Source organism: Oncorhynchus masou, unplaced genomic scaffold (assembly GCF_036934945.1).
Source record: "Oncorhynchus masou masou isolate Uvic2021 unplaced genomic scaffold, UVic_Omas_1.1 unplaced_scaffold_1594, whole genome shotgun sequence".
Taxonomy (NCBI): domain Eukaryota; kingdom Metazoa; phylum Chordata; class Actinopteri; order Salmoniformes; family Salmonidae; genus Oncorhynchus; species Oncorhynchus masou.
In genome coordinates, this window is record NW_027006021.1 from 68820 (window position 1) to 87113 (window position 18294).

The window sequence follows — 18294 nt, forward strand, 5'->3', positions numbered from 1 at the left end:
AATACAGACATCGGAGAGGCCCTCATATATAGAGCACAACCCCCCTGACGTTTCGGATCCTGGTTGGGGTCAAACAGACCTTCAGAGGCTCAAAAACCACCCATAGAAGGTTCCCACAGGATATTGTATAGACATGAAACTGGTAGGGATAATAATGGCTACCTTGTGTGTTGTAATGTTCTAACCTCTGCCTCAGAGTTGCAACGTATGCTGGGTGATATGCGAGTACACTGTCCCGTCTAGGACGTTGATAGGGTAGAACATGATGACGTAACAAAAGCCCTCGCACAAAACCCCACCCACTCACTGAAACCCGACACGCTCTGGGGCTGCATTCACTAAAGGTCCTCATGCATAGACGTAGCAGGAAATGTTGTGAAGCCAACCTCAAAAATACCCTAACATGGGGACTTTAAAATCGTGTACCTTACGTGAATATGTGCTATTTGGTAAGATGGCAGGGTAGCCTAGTGGTTAGAGTGTTGGACTAGTAACCAGAAGGTTGCAAGTTCAAACCCCTGAGCTGACAAGGTACAAATCAGTCGTTCTGCCCCGAACAGGCAGTTAACCCACTGTTCCCAGGCCGTCATTGAAAATAAGAATTTGTTCTTAACTGACTTGCCTGGTTACTTAAAGCTTTAAAAAAGACAGAAAGTGATCAGTGATCAAATGTAAAAACTGCTGTTTTGTGACATTTTGACTTTAGTTATAGATGTAGAGACATTTAATTGATTATTATAAGGAATGATTCTAGACTAAAATGTAGTGTAATAAGCTTTTGGACTCCTCCCCCTGCTGGTTTTAGTTGCTCTTCCCCTGGACTTTGTTCCCCACCCTTCCCCCGCTCTCTGCAACCTGGCCCAGCCAAAGATACTTATAACCAACTCCCCGTTTAGTAGTGAGAGAAGCAGAATAGAGCGACACAGAAGAGTAGTAGAGACAGAGAGAGGAGAGAGAACTAGAATGAGAGAAACAGAGGGAAATGGTAAGGAGAGCGACAGAGAACTAGAGATTCATATGTGGCCTGGCTGTGGTTGGAAGGGCGGGGTGACTGTTTCAACTTTCATGTTGACACATTGCCAGTGTGGTTCAATAAGAGTTTTTAAAACTGGTGGTGGAGGGAGAAAGGGAGAAAGAGACAGAAGGGGGAGAGGGAGAATGAGAAAAGAGGATAGAGAGAAAATGGGGAGACAAGAGAAAGGGAGAGTGAAAGACAAAGGGAAGGAAAGAAAATTAGAAAAGGGGAGGGGGAGAGAAAGAAAGGGGGAGAATGATGAGAGAAAAGGGAGAGGAGAAAGAGAAAAAGAGGGAGAGAGAAGGGGGATGTCATTGGATTGGCTGACTGTTTTTTTAAATATTTTTTATTTCACCTTTATTTAACCAGGTAGGCTAGTTGAGAACAAGTTCTCATTTACAACTGCGGCCTGGCCAAAATAAAGCATAGCAGTGTGAACAGACAACAACACAGAGTTACACATGGAGTAAACCAATAAACAAGTCAATAACACAGTAGAAAAAAAGTCTATATACATTGTGTGCAAAAGGCATGAGGAGGTAGGCGAATAATTACAATTTTGCAGATTAACACTGGAGTGATAAATGATCAGATGGTCATGTGTAGGTAGAGATACTGGTGTGCAAAAGAGCAGAAAAGTAAATAAATAAAAACAGTATGGGGATGAGGTAGGTAAATTGGGTGGGCTATTACCGATGGACTATGTACAGCTGCAGCGATCGGTTAGCTGCTCAGATAGCAGATGTTTAAAGTTGGTGAGGGAGATAAAAGTCTCCAACTTCAGTGATTTTTGCAATTCGTTCCAGTCACAGGCAGCAGAGAACTGAAAGGAAAGGCGGCCAAATGAGGTGTTGGCTTTAGGGATGATCAGTGAGATACACCTGCTGGAGCGCGTGCTACAGGTGGGTGTTGCCATCGTGACCAGTGAACTGAGATAAGGCGGAGCTTTACCTAGCATGGACTTGTGGATGACCTGGAGCCAGTGGGTCTGGCCACGAATATGTAGCGAGGGCCAGCCGACGAGAGCATACAAGTCGCAGTGGTGGGTGGTATAAGGTGCTTTAGTAACAAAACGGATGGCACTGTGATAAACTGCATCCAGTTTGCTGAGTAGAGTATTGGAAGCTATTTTGTAGATGACATCGCCGAAGTCGAGTATTGGTAGGATAGTCAGTTTTACTAGGGTAAGTTTGGCGGCGTGAGTGAAGGAGGCTTTGTTGCGGAATAGAAAGCTGACTCTAGATTTTATTTTAGATTGGAGATGTTTGATATGAGTCTGGAAGGAGAGTTTACAGTCGAGCCAGACACCTAGGTACTTATAGATGTCCACATATTCTAGGTCGGAACCATCCAGGGTGGTGATGCTAGTCTGGCGTGCGGGTGCAGGCAGGGAACGGTTGAAAAGCATGCATTTGGTTTTACTAGCGTCTAAGAGCAGTCGGAGGCCACGGAAGGAGTGTTGTATGGCATTGAAGCTCGTTTGGAGGTTAGATAACAGTGTCCAAGGAAGGGCCAGAAGTATACAGAATGGTGTTGTCTGCGTAGAGGTGGATCAGGGAATCGCCCGCAGCAAGAGCAACATCATTGATATATAGAGAAAAGAGTCGGCCTGAGAATTGAACCCTGTGGCACCCCCATAGAGACTGCCAGAGGACCGGACAACATGCCCTCCGATTTGACACAAATCAGGTTAGCTTCTGGAGGTTCTTGAATGTGTTCTAAAATGAAAGATAATAGCGATACCGTATCACATTGGGTGAGGCAGGTTACCGGAAGGTATAATCGAATAAAAAATCGAAAAGAGATCGAAAATAAAATTGAAATATATATATATATATATACCAAAAATACAAAAGTACACGAGACACCAACAAAACACGTCTTTACTGCTACGCCATCTTGGGAAATTATCACTGTTAGTGATAACACCAATGTATGCAATAGCGCTATGTGCCCACTAGATGGAGGTATTGGAACACAATTAACATGAAGTCACTGCCATTATGGCACAATTTCCAATGGAATTTAAAACATCATTTTATGGGTAATACTAGGAGGAAGATGATGTCCCCCCTTATATATAGGGGTAAAAGGGGTCAAAATAAGGAACGCTTCACGAATTTGCGTGTCATCCTTGCGTATCTGGAGCTCATTCTTCTCTGTTTCAATTGTTTCAAATACCCTCCTCCAATGTTTCAATTGTTTCAAATACCCTCCTCCAATCAGAGCTTTTGCTTGTTTCAAATTGGAGAAAGAGAGCAAAAACCCACCAATGAAAAGTCTAGCTTGTTTCAAATGTTTTTCAGCCAATCATCACTCTCCGAAAGTCCTGGAACGTAACTTGACCACACAAAAAATATTTTCCGGCAGCCTTTGTTTGATCATACCTACCCTGTGAGTATCTGTGGTAATTTCGTTTAATTTGCAAATAAATCCACATCAAGGACTATAAATGTGATGAAATATGACATTAACACCTCTAGCCAACCGCATTTTTTTGACTACAGAGGCTACCCGAACTGTGTAATTTAACAACGTCTGTAGATCGCTAGCTACTGTAGCTCTAGTATAGTGTGCTGCATGCTGTGCGCAGGCAAGTTAGCATTGTCTATCAAATATTTTTCTGACAGAAATTGATAATATCCTATGTGTATATATATATATTGCAAAGAAATTAAAATAATCAACTAGTAAAATGTGATGAAATATGACAATAACACGTCTAGCCAACCGAATTGTTTGACTACAGGAGCTACCCGAACTGTGTAATTTAACATCATCTGTAGATCGCTAGCTACTGTAAACAAGGTTTACAAAAAAAAAAAAAAAACTATAAAACCTTAGCTAACATCTATATCAACTCAAACTTGGAATTGTATACTGTTTAATTGTCTATTTTTCTTCGTTTTTTGATGGCATGCGTTTGAAGTGTATGTAGTTGGATGCATTGTATTGATGGTCATTGGGGGCAAACGTGTCTTTCTATGATTTTAACTAAACTGAATTTAACTGCATATGAGCTAATAATCAACCTAACCCGGCACCCCCCCCTCCACACCACTGATATTGTCCTATACCCCCCTCACTGCTGTCCCCCTCCTAGCAGACCTATCAAGCAAACGTAAGTTCCTTTATATGTATCTAATATGGTTATGCTGTTACTTGTCACTGCACTCCTCAGTCATGATAATAGTATTTTTCTTCCCTCCTAAGATGGAAAATCCTAGTTTCCGGTTCACGCCCTCACAGGAGTTGGTCCTCAAGTCCACACCGCAGGCAGTTAAAGTGGCCGCTGACGGCCCCCCTGCTTCTGCTGCCCAGGGCCCTGTGAGGGCTAAGAAGTGGGAGGAAGTGGAAGCAGAGGCTCGAGCCCGTGTCGTCTCCGAGGGAGGTGACCCCGGTGCAGAGATGGTCGTCCTGAGCCGGTGCGCGGTTCAGTTCGGCAAGTACCGTGGTCAGACCTTCAAGTGGATGATGGAGAACGACGTGGGCTACATGGTGCACCTGGTAACGGTGCATCAGAAGGAGAGGGAGCGAGAGGGCAGTGTTTCCCAGCATCCCCTGATGGCCAACAAGGACGCCTTGACTCGCTATTCGTGCGCCTATCCGGCCTTCTCTGAGATGGTCAGGTTCAACCGGGCGCACGAGGAAGCTGAAGTCCTGTCCTCCCAGCCAGGTGAGTTTGTTTAATTCTCCTCATTGTATGTAAGATGTAACTCTTTTGCTCTGATAGTTAATTGGTTCCCGTGCTTATTTCAGGCCAGGAGGGCAAGGCCCTTGTCGGCATCGGAAAGTACAAGTGGGACACGCTGCAGGACCTGTATGAGGCTACGGGTGCAGACAGGATAAAGTAAGGGGCGAGCGTCTTCTGTGTTTTCTATGTTCATGTCAGTGTTTTTTATGCAACATTTTACATCTGAAATGTTCCCTCTGCTGTGTCTCACACAGATATGTCAGGAGCATGAGGACGCAGACACCCCTTTATCCTGGGAGTGCGATGGCCGCCTTAATTGATTACATTCAGCGCAGAGACCGGGAGGGGGTAGCTGCTGTGGCCAGGCCCGCCGCAGCCAGCACCATCCCCGCCAGTAATACCCCCGTCAGTAACACCCGGCCCAACAGTGCGGCTACGTAAGTGTTACATATCTTTTTAAAGGAAAATATAATTCTACTTGTTCCACACAGTTGGAAATGGTGACATATTTGCTGTTTTGTTTTCAAAGGCCTCTTGGTCCTGCGATCTCTGCGTTCCTTTCAAGGCGCTCTCTCGCCCCAGGCGAACTGCAGGCGAAGATGAATAAACTCATTGCTTCTCAGCCTGCAGTTCAAGGTGAGTGTCTAGTTTCACATGTAAGATAAAAATAAAAATGTTTCGATAAGCTGTGTAGCTCACAATCCTTTCTCTCTCCACGTGATATAGGGGTGTCTTTCCCTCGACCAGCACTGCCACCAACAGATATATCAGACGCAGAGCTGGTCAAAGCAGCTGCTGACACAGACACATGTATGTTTTTACATCACTATTAATTGACATAGTACATTTGATAATTATTCAGTTCAAGTTTTTGCTGACATGTATTAAAGTGTTTTAAATATTTTTCCCTATCATCAGCCCAAGGAAATGTATTGGTAAGAGTCATCTGGGTTTTAGAGGAGAGTCACTGCATGTATGCACTATTAAATATCTTCCCTTGCCACTGTAGCTGTCATCCTGTATGTGGCTGTCATCCTGTATGTCACGTAATCATGACTTTCTATTTTCCATTTTAATCACTAATTTCATGTACGTTTTACACTCAAACTTGACCAACACTCATTTAATTATTTTGTTACATCCTATCACTGATTGATATTCATCTGGGCATGTTGGAATTGTGCTATTAACTTAAGTCACTGCTATCTACATTTACATACATATGTCTGTTCATTCATGGAAGCATTTATTCATTAATTTAACCTATATATTTCTGTATCACTGCAAAAGCCGTTGCCCTACAGCTCCACCCATCGCTCCCTCGGCCTCTGCCTCCAAATGACCGAGCCCCGGTCCCTGCCCTGGTTCCTGACCCGGCCCCTGCTCCTGCCCTACTAGGGCGGAGCGAAGAGGAGGATTTGCCCCGGCAGTCCTTCCTGCCTCCAAGGCCCGCCTCAGAAAGTGCTGAGGTAAATTCATCAACTGTAATTACTCCACATTGTTGAGATATTAAACATTGGACACAGTTGTCTTGTCTCCTGCATACTCTGTCCCTGTCCGTTTCTCTGAAACATTACCATCCCTTCTCCCCCATCACTCTCTCCTCTCACTCAGCTGCTGCTTCCAGAGAGTTGGCGTTCATCTCTCACCAAGGAGCAGCAGCGGTGGATCGGCCGCACGCTGTTCACCAGGGATAGCTTTGGGAGGTCGACACTCACCACTGACCTGGTCACGTGGTGGAACCCTCCCCAACCACGGCCGATCTACAATCAGCCACCCGCATCCCCGAGCCCTTCTTCGCATGTCAGCTGTTCCTTTGGATGCCCGTACGCATGTGGGCATACAAGCTGGCATGCCCCCAGTCTGGGTGCAGAGGCACACTGTGCCAGGCTGGGCTCTACAAGACCATCCGGAGGGTCTTGGACATCGACCGCTGGTATCTCATGGCCACTGAGTACCTGGAATGCGGCCGGTGTAAGAAGAAGGTCGCGGGGTGGTCACGGGACCTTGTCAGTCAGCTGGACGCTCGGCATCGCTGCCAGTTTCCAGCAATATTGACATACAAGTAAGTTCACAAGGTTTTGTTAGTTAGTAATGAAGTTAAATGAATGCATGTCATTCATATGCTTTTCTCTCTCTCTCTAGGCTGTCCTGTGACCTGCGGGTTGTGAGGATGCTGAGGTCGCGCACTTTGGGGAACAGTGCGTCACAGACCTACAGCAAGCTGTGTGAAAGTCACAGCGAGTCCTGGATGCGGTGTTGTATACGGTACCTCGGGGAGTGCAAGCAGTTTCTGGCCTTGGGCATTGGGCGGCAGTTCACTGATCCACCGGAGATGCCCCCGGTGCCCTCACCCGTCTTGCTTCTGACAGTCTACAACCATGACGTGCTATCGCGGCTGGACGAGGTGAAGGCCAGGGTCACCTCCGTCTTTGGGACCATCTTAAAGATGGACTCTACCAAGAAGGTGAGTTTTCACTTAAAAATGTGAAGATGAGTCATCTGATTTTTTTGTATATTTTTTTGATATCTATATGTAAATAATGTCTTTACCTTTCTGTCTTTGTGTATTTGTCTCCAGGTGACTAAAAAGCTTGCGGGTACCGCTGCAGACACGGCCGCCTGGGTTACCAACGTCGGTAACGAGCATGGGCAGGTCCTCGTCAGTGTCCTCACTGCCGCTGAGGGCGAGGGCCTGCTCCCCATGGCGGCTGGTCTCATGGAACGGTACCGGCTGGCCGGGGTGGCGCCCCCCCCCAGCTCATGTACGTGGACCGAGACTGCTGCTCCAGCTTCGGCGGATCAAAGACAGCTGCCATGTTCAATGACTGGGACCAGCTGGTGGTTCGGCTGGACATCTGGCACCTGATGGGGCGGTTCGCGTCAGGCGTCACCACTGAGAGCCACCAGCTCTACGGTCCCTTCATGCGGCAGCTGTCAGCCTGCATCTTTGAGTGGGATGCAGGCGATGTCCGCCGACTGCTGAAGGCCAAGAGGTCTGAGATGGAGAGGAAGCACGGGATGGTCGGCCTCACCGAGGCAGAGGTTTCGAGGAAGATCGGCAGGAAGGAGATGGCACTTCACTGCCGGCGTCGTACGCGTGGAGCTGCGGCGACCGAAGTCCTTCTCCTTGACCTCCTCGAGACCTTCAACAGCGAGAAGGGGGTCGACACCCTGGGCATCCCGTTGCTGGACTCCATCCGCATTCAGGCGATCTGGAAAGAGCAGAGACGCCACCTCCACTGCATACAGGACCCACCCGGTGTACAGCTGTACACCGAGACCGGCAAAATCACCAAGGGCGGCGTGATGTTGCCGGTTTATCGCTGCGCACGGGGCTCCACATCCTTGGAGTCATTCCACCTCCACCTCAACCGGTTCATCCCAGGTAATTGTCATTGTGGAGCTTAAAGTCATGCTTAATGTTTAATGTAACAGCAACAGCTCTCCCACCCTAATCGTGCATTGTTCTCTCAGGTACCAAGGCAAATGCAATGCATTTCCAGGCATTCCTGTTGGATGGACTGGTGAGGTGGAACGAGGACCGTGCGCGGGCGGCAGTGGAGGGAAAGAACAGGAAGCCCCTGCTCTCCTACAGTGGCCACCTGCAGCACATCCTTAACCTTAACAGCCAAATTGTGCTTGGCAAGGAACAGGTTAAGGACTACACCAAGCCTAGCGAGTACACAGGTTAGTCAAGTAAGAGAATGAACATTTACATCGGTTTCATTAATTACATCCCATTAACACTTCTCTACTCTGCTTTTAATTTATTTTATAGGGGAACTCCTCGGAGTGGAGTACCTGTACTCGCAGACTGGCAGAGTGCTGCAGGATGTCAGCGCGGACCCTGACCTTCCGGAAGAGGCAGCCGCCGTCGAGCAGCTCGACGAGGAGGACGAGGGCTTTCAGGAGGAGGATGTAGACCAGACAGTCCACATCCCCCATGTCCCTCCTATGAGCGCCCCGTCCTCCAGCTCAGCGGCACCTCTTGTCAGGGGGACCTGCTGACGCACCCAGGTCTGGGCCATCCAGTCCCACCGCCCCTGAAGACGGAAGCTCTCCTGAGGCCCCTGGTCGACACAGTTCTCCTCACCCTGACCACTCCTCTGATTCAGAGGTAATTATATTTGACCTTTAGTGTTGGTAAAAAAATACATGCTATTGCAACCTCTTTTAAATAAGGAATTGAGACAAACTCAAGACAAGTTTGGGGTGTTTAATAACAAGGATGCCATCAGCTGAGTGCAAACATTTTAGAATGCTCACAACACAAGAGTTTAATTTTAAAAGAATCCATCAGTGTTATTTTCTGTTAGTTACACAATGTAAAATAACATCTATTTCCTTTGTAGAAACATCTTAAGTGTTACCCCTAAATGTAGGACATTATCTCTTTATCTTCAGGAGGAGACTAAAGGTCCTGATGCAATGCCAGGCGACCAGCATGTCCGCAGGCTTGCCAGGGCCTTGGTGGGGGTGAGGAACCGTCAGGGGTTGTCGGACCGCAGGGTAGACGGTCTGGTGGCACTGTGGCTGGTGCTGCCAGACTTCGACAAACAGCGCTTGATCTACCCTGCCCGACACCAGGAGAGGATCGTTCAGGGGCGGTTCAAAACAACGAATGGGAAGTCGTCCATTATCCTAGGAAAAGACTCTCTCCAACGGTATGTTGTTAGTGTTCATGTCCTCCACCTTACTATTTTATTGCCTGCCTCTACATTAAATGCATATGAAGGTCAGGCGATGGCTATCATTTTTCAATGTTCTCTAACTATTTATCTCCTCTGTTTCAGTTGCCTTCTCGGACTCAACTCGGGCCCTGCAAATTGGCCAGGCACCAGCCGTTTGGTGGAGGCCATTTGCAGTCAGCTCTGTCAAATCCATCCCAGCGCCACGCAGTCTGCCGGTGTCAAGAAGAGCAGGTGGGCGCTCATTCTGGCAGACTACGTGGGCATCAGGGAGGCAGTGCTGAACAGCCCGAGGTTGATGGCCCAGACCAACCTTCAGCTCTTTGAGCTGAATCAAAGGACCATTAGTCAGTGGTAAGACATTAACTTATGGACGACTTGTTGGAAGACTTGTGACTAATGACAATCTGAGTGACAGCTTGTTTGTTTTCTCTCCCTGTTTCAGGTATTCCCGGCGTCAGAAGGAGAGGGAGAGGATGGTGCTGCAGCAGGGAATGGGGCTCGCTGCTGCCCCCAGCGTCACCACCCAGCCCCTCCCTGCAGCCAAGCCCCTCCACTTCAAGCAGGAGGGAATCAGGGCACCCTTCCCTTTCCCTACGTCACCCTCCCCCCGGTCCCACGCCAAACCATCCAGCAAGGAGAGCCCGCCCACGCGCCCATTCTGCCAGCCCACCTGGAGCAACAACCCCCCGCACTTCCCGGCCCCTCCCCAGCCCAAGGACCACAGACGGGCTGCTCTTCACCTCCTCCAGTGTCAAGGACAACGGCTTGGAGGAAGAGGATCGCGGCGGACACAGAGGAGGGGACAGCCGGGAAGAGAAGGCAACGTGAGCATTACGTCTGCTCCAAATGCGGATTGCCGAAGCGACGGGAAACGGGCCACAGCCGCTTTGGCGGCGTGGCGTTCTGCTCTGTTGCTGCTGGGGGTAAGGACGTGGCCCAGTGGCTGGCGGAAATGAAGGACGCTAAGGGGCGAGGTGAAGGACACTGAGCCACTAGCTGGGTGGTCGGACATTTTTATTTGTAAATAGTTCACTGTTCCCCTCTACCTGGACCGAGACCTTGAGCGCGGTGTAGAGGCTTGTGTGTGTTGAGGACCCTCAGAGCTATATTGTCTATAAGACTACTGGTAGGGTAACCCATGGCAGTTCTGAGGCGAGACACCAGACTAACATCGGTCCGTTCCCAAACAAAATCCTGTAAAAAAAAATAAGAGGATAGACATTACAATATACAGATATAAATCAAACATGATTTATCAACACATCTTCAGGTGAAAACTCAACTTCTTGGTAGACTAGCTTACCTTTTGCAAACATTTCTGTCCACATTTCACTATAGAGATTGCTTACATTTATTTAATGTTTATTGGATTTACATTGCAATAATTATCTTGCATTTCATCATGTTTCCCTATGTATACTCTGGTTCATCATTAAAACTCCTAGACTGTGCTTCTGTGTCTGTCTTCCTGTTTAGACCTGGTGCTCAAAGCACATCGCTACTTAATATGCATTGTTGACATGCCCCCTGCAAACTCCTCCTCTCACCCAGCAACACCCCCCATTTCCCCTCCTCCTTGGACAGAGAAGAATAGGCAATATATGAGACGGGCATTCTTCTCTGTTCCAAATGTTGGATTTTCCATCTTGAAGGCAAGGAAAATACTATTATCATGACTGAGGAGTGCAGTGACAGCATAACCATATTAGATACATATAAAGGAACTTACGTTTGCTTGGAGGAGGACAGCAGTGAGGGGGGGGGGGGGGGTATAGGACAATATCAGTGGTGTGGAGGGGGGTGCCGGGTTAGGTTGATTATTAGCTCAGATGCAGTTAAATTCAGTTTAGTTAAAATCATAAAAAGCCACGTTTGCCCCAATGACAATCATGTTGTCACATATCATACAATGCATCCAACTACATACACTTCAAACGCATGCCATCAAAAAACGAAGGAAAATAGACAATTAAACAGTATACAATTCCAAGTTTGAGTTGACAGATGTTAGCTAAGGTTTTATAGGGTTGTCAGCAGTCAAATAAACGTTTGCGTTTTTGTAACCCTTGTTTACAGTAGCTAGCGATCTACAGACGTTGTTAAATTACACAGGGCAGCCTCTGTAGTAAAGAAATGCGGTTGGCTAGACGTGTTATTGTCATATTTCATCACATTTATAGTCATTGATGTGGATTTCCTTGCAAATTAAGCAAAATTACCTCAGAAACTCACCGAGTAGCGTCAATGGCTGACAGAAAAAGATTTTGTGATGAAGTGACGTGAGGAAAATTTCAGAGGAAGATGATTGGCTTAACTTTTGGAACAAGCTAGGCTCTTCATTGGTAGATTTGTGCTCTCTTTCTCCAATTTGGAACAAACTGAAGCATCTGATTGGAGGAGAGGACAAATGGAACATTTGGAACAGAGAAGAATGCCCGTCTCAGTCCATCTTGTCTGAGATGTATTTGTCTCTGTCGGCGTGCATCTAGGTCAAATAAATCATCTATATTTAAATATTTTATTTGGTCGGTCAAGGAGGTATGTCAGGGTATGGTAAGGTGGGCCACGCCCCCTAAATCCACCACAACACCGGTCCTGTAATCATACTTTATATAATCTTAGACCCTGAGCCTAGCTACACCTGCCATAACCTTTGACCCTAGTTTGACCTCTAATCTCCCAAACCTCTGACCTCTAACAGCTGACCTCTAACATGTGTTCTGTTTCATATCCAAATGATCAGTCAGTTGTTCCAGAAGTCGTGCCCTGGCTGTATTCCTGACCTCTAACCCCTGACCTCTAATCCTTGACCTCTAACCCCTGACCTCTAACCTGTGTTCCGGTTGCTGTCCAGGTTATCAGCTAGTTGTTCCAGTAGTTGTCTCCTGGCTGTATTCCTGACCTCTAACCTGTGTTCTGGTTGCTGTCCAGGTTATCAGCTAGTTGTTCCAGTAGTTGTCTCCTGGCTGTATTCCTGACCTCTAACCTGTGTTCTGGTTGCTGTCCAGGTTATCAGCTAGTTGTTCCAGTAGTTGTCTCCTGGCTGTATTCCTGACCTCTAACCTGTGTTCTGGTTGCTGTCCACGTTATCAGCTAGTTGTTCCAGTAGTTGTCTCCTGGCTGTATTCCTGACCTCTAACCTGTGTTCTGGTTGCTGTCCAGGTTATCAGCTAGTTGTTCCAGTAGTTGTCTCCTGGCTGTATTCCTGACCTCTAACCTGTGTTCTGGTTGCTGTCCAGGTTATCAGCTAGTTGTTCCAGTAGTTGTCTCCTGGCTGTATTCCTGACCTCTAACCTGTGTTCTGGTTGCTGTTCAGGTTATCAGCTAGTTGTTCCAGTAGTTGTCTCCTGGCTGTATTCCTGACCTCTAACCTGTGTTCTGGTTGCTGTCCAGGTTATCAGCTAGTTGTTCCAGTAGTTGTCTCCTGGCTGTATTCCTGACCTCTAACCTGTGTTCTGGTTGCTGTCCAGGTTATCAGCTAGTTGTTCCAGTAGTTGTCTCCTGGCTGTATTCCTGACCACTAACCTGTGTTCTGGTTGCTGTCCAGGTTATCAGCTAGTTGTTCCAGTAGTTGTCTCCTGGCTGTATTCCTGACCTCTAACCTGTGTTCTGGTTGCTGTCCAGGTTATCAGCTAGTTGTTCCAGTAGTTGTCTCCTGGCTGTATTCCTGACCTCTAACCTGTGTTCTGGTTGCTGTCCAGGTTATCAGCTAGTTGTTCCAGTAGTTGTCTCCTGGCTGTATTCCTGACCTCTAACCTGTGTTCTGGTTGCTGTCCAGGTTATCAGCTAGTTGTTCCAGTAGTTGTCTCCTGGCTGTATTCCTGACCTCTAACCTGTGTTCTGGTTGCTGTCCAGGTTATCAGCTAGTTGTTCCAGTAGTTGTCTCCTGGCTGCGTTCCGCCGGTGCTTCTTCCCCTCGTTGTGCTGCTGGGCCATCGCTGGGTTGTTGAACCATGCCCCACACAGGAAGCACGACCTACACGCTGTGTTGCCATTGGTCACTAGCCAGGTAATGGGAGGGGCTGGGGGAGGCAGGATTGGCAGAGGGTGCGTGTCGGATGAACTGGGGGAGGAGTCTGTGACACAGGAAATAAGGATTCATATAAATTCATATATGTATTCATGAAACATGTTTATTAAGGAAAGTGTGTGTGTGTGTGTGTGTTTATTGGAAAGTGTGTGTGTGTGTGTGTGTGTGTGTTACCTGTGGGAGGGGTAGTAGAAATAGTAGGTGAGGAGCCCAACACTCGTTTGACGCTCTTAGCATGAGTCTTTCCCTGGTAGTGGGACTGGGCCACTATGGCTGAGGTAAAGAACATGTTACACAGACTACAACAATTGTTATCATCCACAGCTGTCTCCTCACTATCCTGGAGGAGACAGAAATAGGAGAGAAAGAGAGAGAGGAGAGAGAGATGTGTGTGTTTGTGTGAGAGAGATTCAACCTCCCCAATTCATTGCAGAGATCAAAGGAAGCTGAGTTTTATCTGCAGACCCACAGGACTGCTGGACCAGTGCCCCCCATGGGGACAGAGCGCTTTGACTGTACACACACACACACACACACACACACACACACACTGCACGTAGACGTACAAAGAGTTGGCCTAGCAGAGGTAACATTCTGTCTGACTGACTGTTAGTTGGCCTGGCAGAGGAAGAGGTAGAGAAACAGAGAGAAGGGATGCGAGAAAGAGACAAACACTGACACACACACACACAGACGTACAGCGTTGTCAGGTCTCAGTCTCTTGGAGGGAGGTCCTCCGTCCTCAGGGTGAAGCATGTAGAAGAGACGGACCTTGTTAGCATGTTTCTTACTCTGGAGGACAAGAGACAAGACAAATGAAACTGTTACAGGGTATTTACAGGTGTGTGTGTGTGCGTGCGTGCGTGCGTGCGTGCGTGTGAGACTAACCTCGTAGTGTGCCTTGCGTTGAGACTCTGAGATGAGTTGAGCATTGCAGATGTTACAGTAGCTCTCTGTGAAGAGACCACCATCAGACAGACAGACAGAAAAAGGAGATGAGAAGATAGATAACAACAACTATTTTATTCCCTTCAACCTGTCTCCTCTTCTCCCCTCTAGTCTGAGTTGTATCCCCTCTTCCCTCTAGTCTGAGTTGTATCCCCTCTTCCCTCTAGTCTGAGTTGGATCCCCTCTTCCCTCTGGTCTGAGTTGTATCCCCTCTTCCCTCTGGTCTGAGTTGTATCCCCTCTAGTCTGAGTTGTATCCCCTCTTCCCTCTAGTCTGAGTTGTATCCCCTCTTCCCTCTAGTTTGAGTTGTATCCCCTCTTCCCTCTGGTCTGAGTTGTAGAGTTGTAGAGAGAGAGGAAGAGAGAGAGAGACGTAGAAAGAGAGAGATAGAGAGAGAGAAATATAGGAAGAGAGAGCATGCAGAGAAAAGGAAGTGCAGAAGAGAGAGAGAGACAGAAACACTGGTTGCATTTCTACATCTAAGTACTGCATATACCACATGATACAACACTGCATATACCACATGATACCACATTGATACACTCAAGTTAACCTTAAATGAGTCCCCCTCTCCCTCCATCTCTTATGATGTACTCACCTTCTGTTCTCTCCAGTCCAAACACCCAATACCGGGGAAGTTTTAGACAAGAAAAACTAAGAAATATAAACGTTTAGATTCCAAAGCTCTGACGATAGCTTCTGGTGTTCTTGTATGTAAAATCAATTGCATTTGGTTGTTGAATTAACAGCCTCTGCTCGCTCGCCTCTCGGTGTGCCGTCATTCGCCGTGAGCCGGAGCGTTTTCAGCCAGCCGTTTTCTCCCCATGGCAGTTAGAAATGCAACGGACCCGGACACGTCACCCACGAGAGACGGTCCTCCGTGTCTGCACAGTAAAGCTGTCCGTTATTACTAACACTGCAGCTACCACGCACCAGCTGACGTGCTCCCGGTATCACAAACAATGCAGATGGTGAGCTGCACGCCATAGACACAGCTGGACACACAGAGACAGAGAGACACAGACACAGAGAGACACAGAGACAGAGAGAGAGACACAGAGAGAGAGAGACACAGAGACATAGAGACACAGAGACAGAGAGACACAGAGACAGAGAGACACAGAGACACAGACAGAGAGACACAGAGACAGAGAGACATAGAGACAGAGACAGAGAGACACAGAGACAGAGAGACAGAGAGACACAGAGACAGAGAGACAGAGAGACACAGAGAGAGAGAAATAAATCATCTGATTTTTCTGTATCTCCTCTCCTGATAAAATCACGATTTGTGAAGACGTTTTCACTCAAGATAAATATTTTAAAAAGGGCAAAGTTATTTGTCTCCTCTTCACACAACCGACCCATTCAAAGCGGCATGTGTGACCCTACTGTGCCTTTGGCCAGCCCAGCAGCACTGCGTGATTCTCAGAGGCGTGCGTGTCCTGTTTGTTCAAAACATTATGAACACTTGCTCTTTCCATGACAAAGACTGACCAGGTGAATGTTAGGGTGGCAAAGTAGCCTAGTGGTTAGAGCGTTGGACTAGTAACTGGAAGGCTGCAGTTCAATCCCCCGAGCTGACAAGGTACAAATCTGTCGTTCTGCCACTGAACAGGCATTAACCCACTGTTCCTAGGCTGTCATTGAAAATAAGAATTTGTTCTTAACTCACTTGCCTGGTTAAATAAAGGTTAATATTTTTTTTGTTTTAAATACTCCCTTATTGATGTCACTTGTTAAATCTACTTCAGTGTAGATGAAGGGGAGGAGTCAGGTTAAAGAAGGATTTTTAAGTCTTGAGTAAATTGAGACATGGATTGTGTATGTGTGTCATTCAGAGGGGGATGGGCAAGACAAAAGATTTAAGTGCCTTTGAACGGGGTATGGTAGTAGGTGCCAGGCACACCGGGTTTGAACTGCAACGCTGCTGGATTTGTCACAGTTTCCCGTGTGTATCGTGCATGGCCCGCCACCCAAAGGACATCCAGACAACTTGACACGACTGCCAAGTTTGTGTATATGCCATATGCTAACCAATATTGGGGCAGGCTGCATTCAGCTATGTAGGTAGTTCATTTACTTTCTCTCTTTCCCCAATCGAACATGCTGCTACATGCTGCCTCACAGCACACGCCCACAAGTGAGTCACAATGGGCGGCCTAAGACAAACGCGGCAATGTACCGCTATTTAGTGTTGGCCAGTCGGATTTTATTGCGGAAGCGATTACTTTTCTCTCGCAGCTGGCAGGCAGGAAGGCATTATTTGCTAAAAACAAATACTTTCCCAAACATTTATACAGTACAGAACATCGTCAACTCAATAACCTCGATTTGAGAAGCGAATACAGTTGATTGACTTCATAACAAGAAGACTGTGAAAACTGTCTGCACGGGTGTGTGTGACGCGTCTCTTCCTCCATTTCAGATCCTATCGTGTTGACGATCGCTAGCTAAGGTTTTTAACACTTTCCCCGCTAGTCAGGTTGGCCTAATGTTGCATTTCTGGCCTTTTTATTATTCATGGGGGGGCATTTCATCAGTACATTGCATTTATGGAAAGCATGCATGCAAAGTTATGTAGCATTTGATGCATGTCAGTGTAACGGATGTGAAACGGCTAGCTTAGTTAGCAGTGCGCGCTAAATAGCGGTTCAATCGGTGACGTCACTTGCTCTGAGACCTTGAAGTAGTAGTTCCCCTTGCAGAGGCTTTTGTGGAGCGATGGGTAACGACGCTTCGAGGGTGACTGTTGTTGATGTGTGCAGAGGGTCCTTGGTTCGCGCCCGGGTATGGGCGAGGGACGGTCTAAAGTTATACTGTTACATCAGATCCACATGGGCAAATTAGATTCAAATAATGCATAATTGCCATCATTGTAAAGTAGTCTTGCATCATTTAAAAAGGGATTGAATACCTATATAACAATGCAATACATTACAGGCCCATATGCATGTGTGGATTGAAATGCAAGAGAAATATCATGATTTTCACATCATTAAACTAACACATGATAGATGTATTATATGATCAACACTGTTTTATTGCAGCCTGGTTGTAAGTCTCTGTAATGTTACAAGGAGTGGAATGTTCGCTAAACAGACTACAGCCCAGACTAGTTCCATTCACGACATAAGCACGATTTTCATAGCTTTGGGTGTCCAAAAGATAATGAGTTCACAACTTTCTCCAAATGCAGATAAATGCTGGCTTCAAGCCAACATCAAGTAAGTTAGGTACCGGTGTTGTGCCGAAAATCCCCCTGCCAGAATCCACCCCCGCCTTCTAATTTCCTTAATTTTGTGGTTTGAGTCAAATGCTTTCGGTGACACACATCAGAGTCAAATAGTTTCTATAGAACAAACTTCACGTCAGAAAAGGCAACCGAAATGAATAATGAATGTATGTGTGTTATATTAAACATAGAGGAGGGAGTAAAATGTTGGCAAGCAATAAACATTTCAGGACAACTATGTCTGAATTATTATCCTTACACTTTAAAAAATACTAGTTGAATAAGACATGGGAGAGATGACGAATTTTGGCGAAGAGATTTATTTATAGACTAATACAACAATCAGTAGCGGATTTAGGTACAGGCGACATGGGCAGCCGCCCAGGGGCATCTTGCCCGGGGCAACACGATGCGGGGCGGGCGCTGAAGGGGGGGTTCGCCCAGGGCGACATACAAGCTAGAACCGCCACATACACTTGAAACAAATAGCCAAACTGAAAACTGCAGACAAAACTGCTTTCTGCTACTAAGATCAGTGAAATGTAGACTAAACTGACTGAGTGAAGAGCAGAAATGTCAGCTAACAAGCAAGTCACAGTAACGAGGAACGCGAAGGGGGGGATTCTGTCAGAGGGGAAATTTTCGACACAATACCTGTGCAGAAGCAAAGGCTACGTA

General features: G+C 46.9%; 4 protein-coding genes across 4 annotated transcripts; 3 read left to right on the plus strand and 1 right to left on the minus strand.

Moving 5' to 3' along the window:
• Nucleotides 1–3372: 3372 nt before the first annotated feature.
• LOC135531464 (uncharacterized) lies at nt 3373–6945 on the plus strand. Its single transcript, XM_064959499.1, has 10 exons — nt 3373–3409; nt 4119–4136; nt 4229–4691; nt 4775–4865; nt 4964–5146; nt 5239–5345; nt 5436–5519; nt 6000–6178; nt 6324–6774; nt 6855–6945. The coding sequence occupies exons 3-9, from the start codon at nt 4229–4231 to the stop codon at nt 6765–6767; spliced, it is 1551 nt and encodes a 516-aa protein (XP_064815571.1). The 5' UTR covers nt 3373–3409; nt 4119–4136; the 3' UTR covers nt 6768–6774; nt 6855–6945.
• On the plus strand, nt 6883–8824 carry LOC135531468 (uncharacterized). Its single transcript, XM_064959506.1, has 5 exons — nt 6883–7176; nt 7291–7348; nt 7396–8097; nt 8187–8399; nt 8491–8824. Exons 1-5 carry the CDS (start codon nt 6883–6885, stop codon nt 8718–8720), a joined length of 1497 nt encoding a protein of 498 aa, XP_064815578.1. The 3' UTR covers nt 8721–8824.
• Nucleotides 8825–9097: 273 nt separating this feature from the next.
• LOC135531465 (uncharacterized) lies at nt 9098–10854 on the plus strand. The gene is made up of 2 exons (XM_064959500.1): nt 9098–9754; nt 9846–10854. The coding sequence occupies exons 1-2, from the start codon at nt 9141–9143 to the stop codon at nt 10357–10359; spliced, it is 1128 nt and encodes a 375-aa protein (XP_064815572.1). The 5' UTR covers nt 9098–9140; the 3' UTR covers nt 10360–10854.
• Nucleotides 10855–13231: 2377 nt separating this feature from the next.
• LOC135531469 (zinc finger matrin-type protein 4-like) lies at nt 13232–18007 on the minus strand. Its single transcript, XM_064959507.1, has 6 exons — nt 17979–18007; nt 15315–15376; nt 14322–14401; nt 14133–14225; nt 13608–13773; nt 13232–13479 (listed from the first exon to the last, which is right to left on the minus strand). The coding sequence occupies exons 1-6, from the start codon at nt 18005–18007 to the stop codon at nt 13232–13234; spliced, it is 678 nt and encodes a 225-aa protein (XP_064815579.1).
• Nucleotides 18008–18294: the final 287 nt, after the last annotated feature.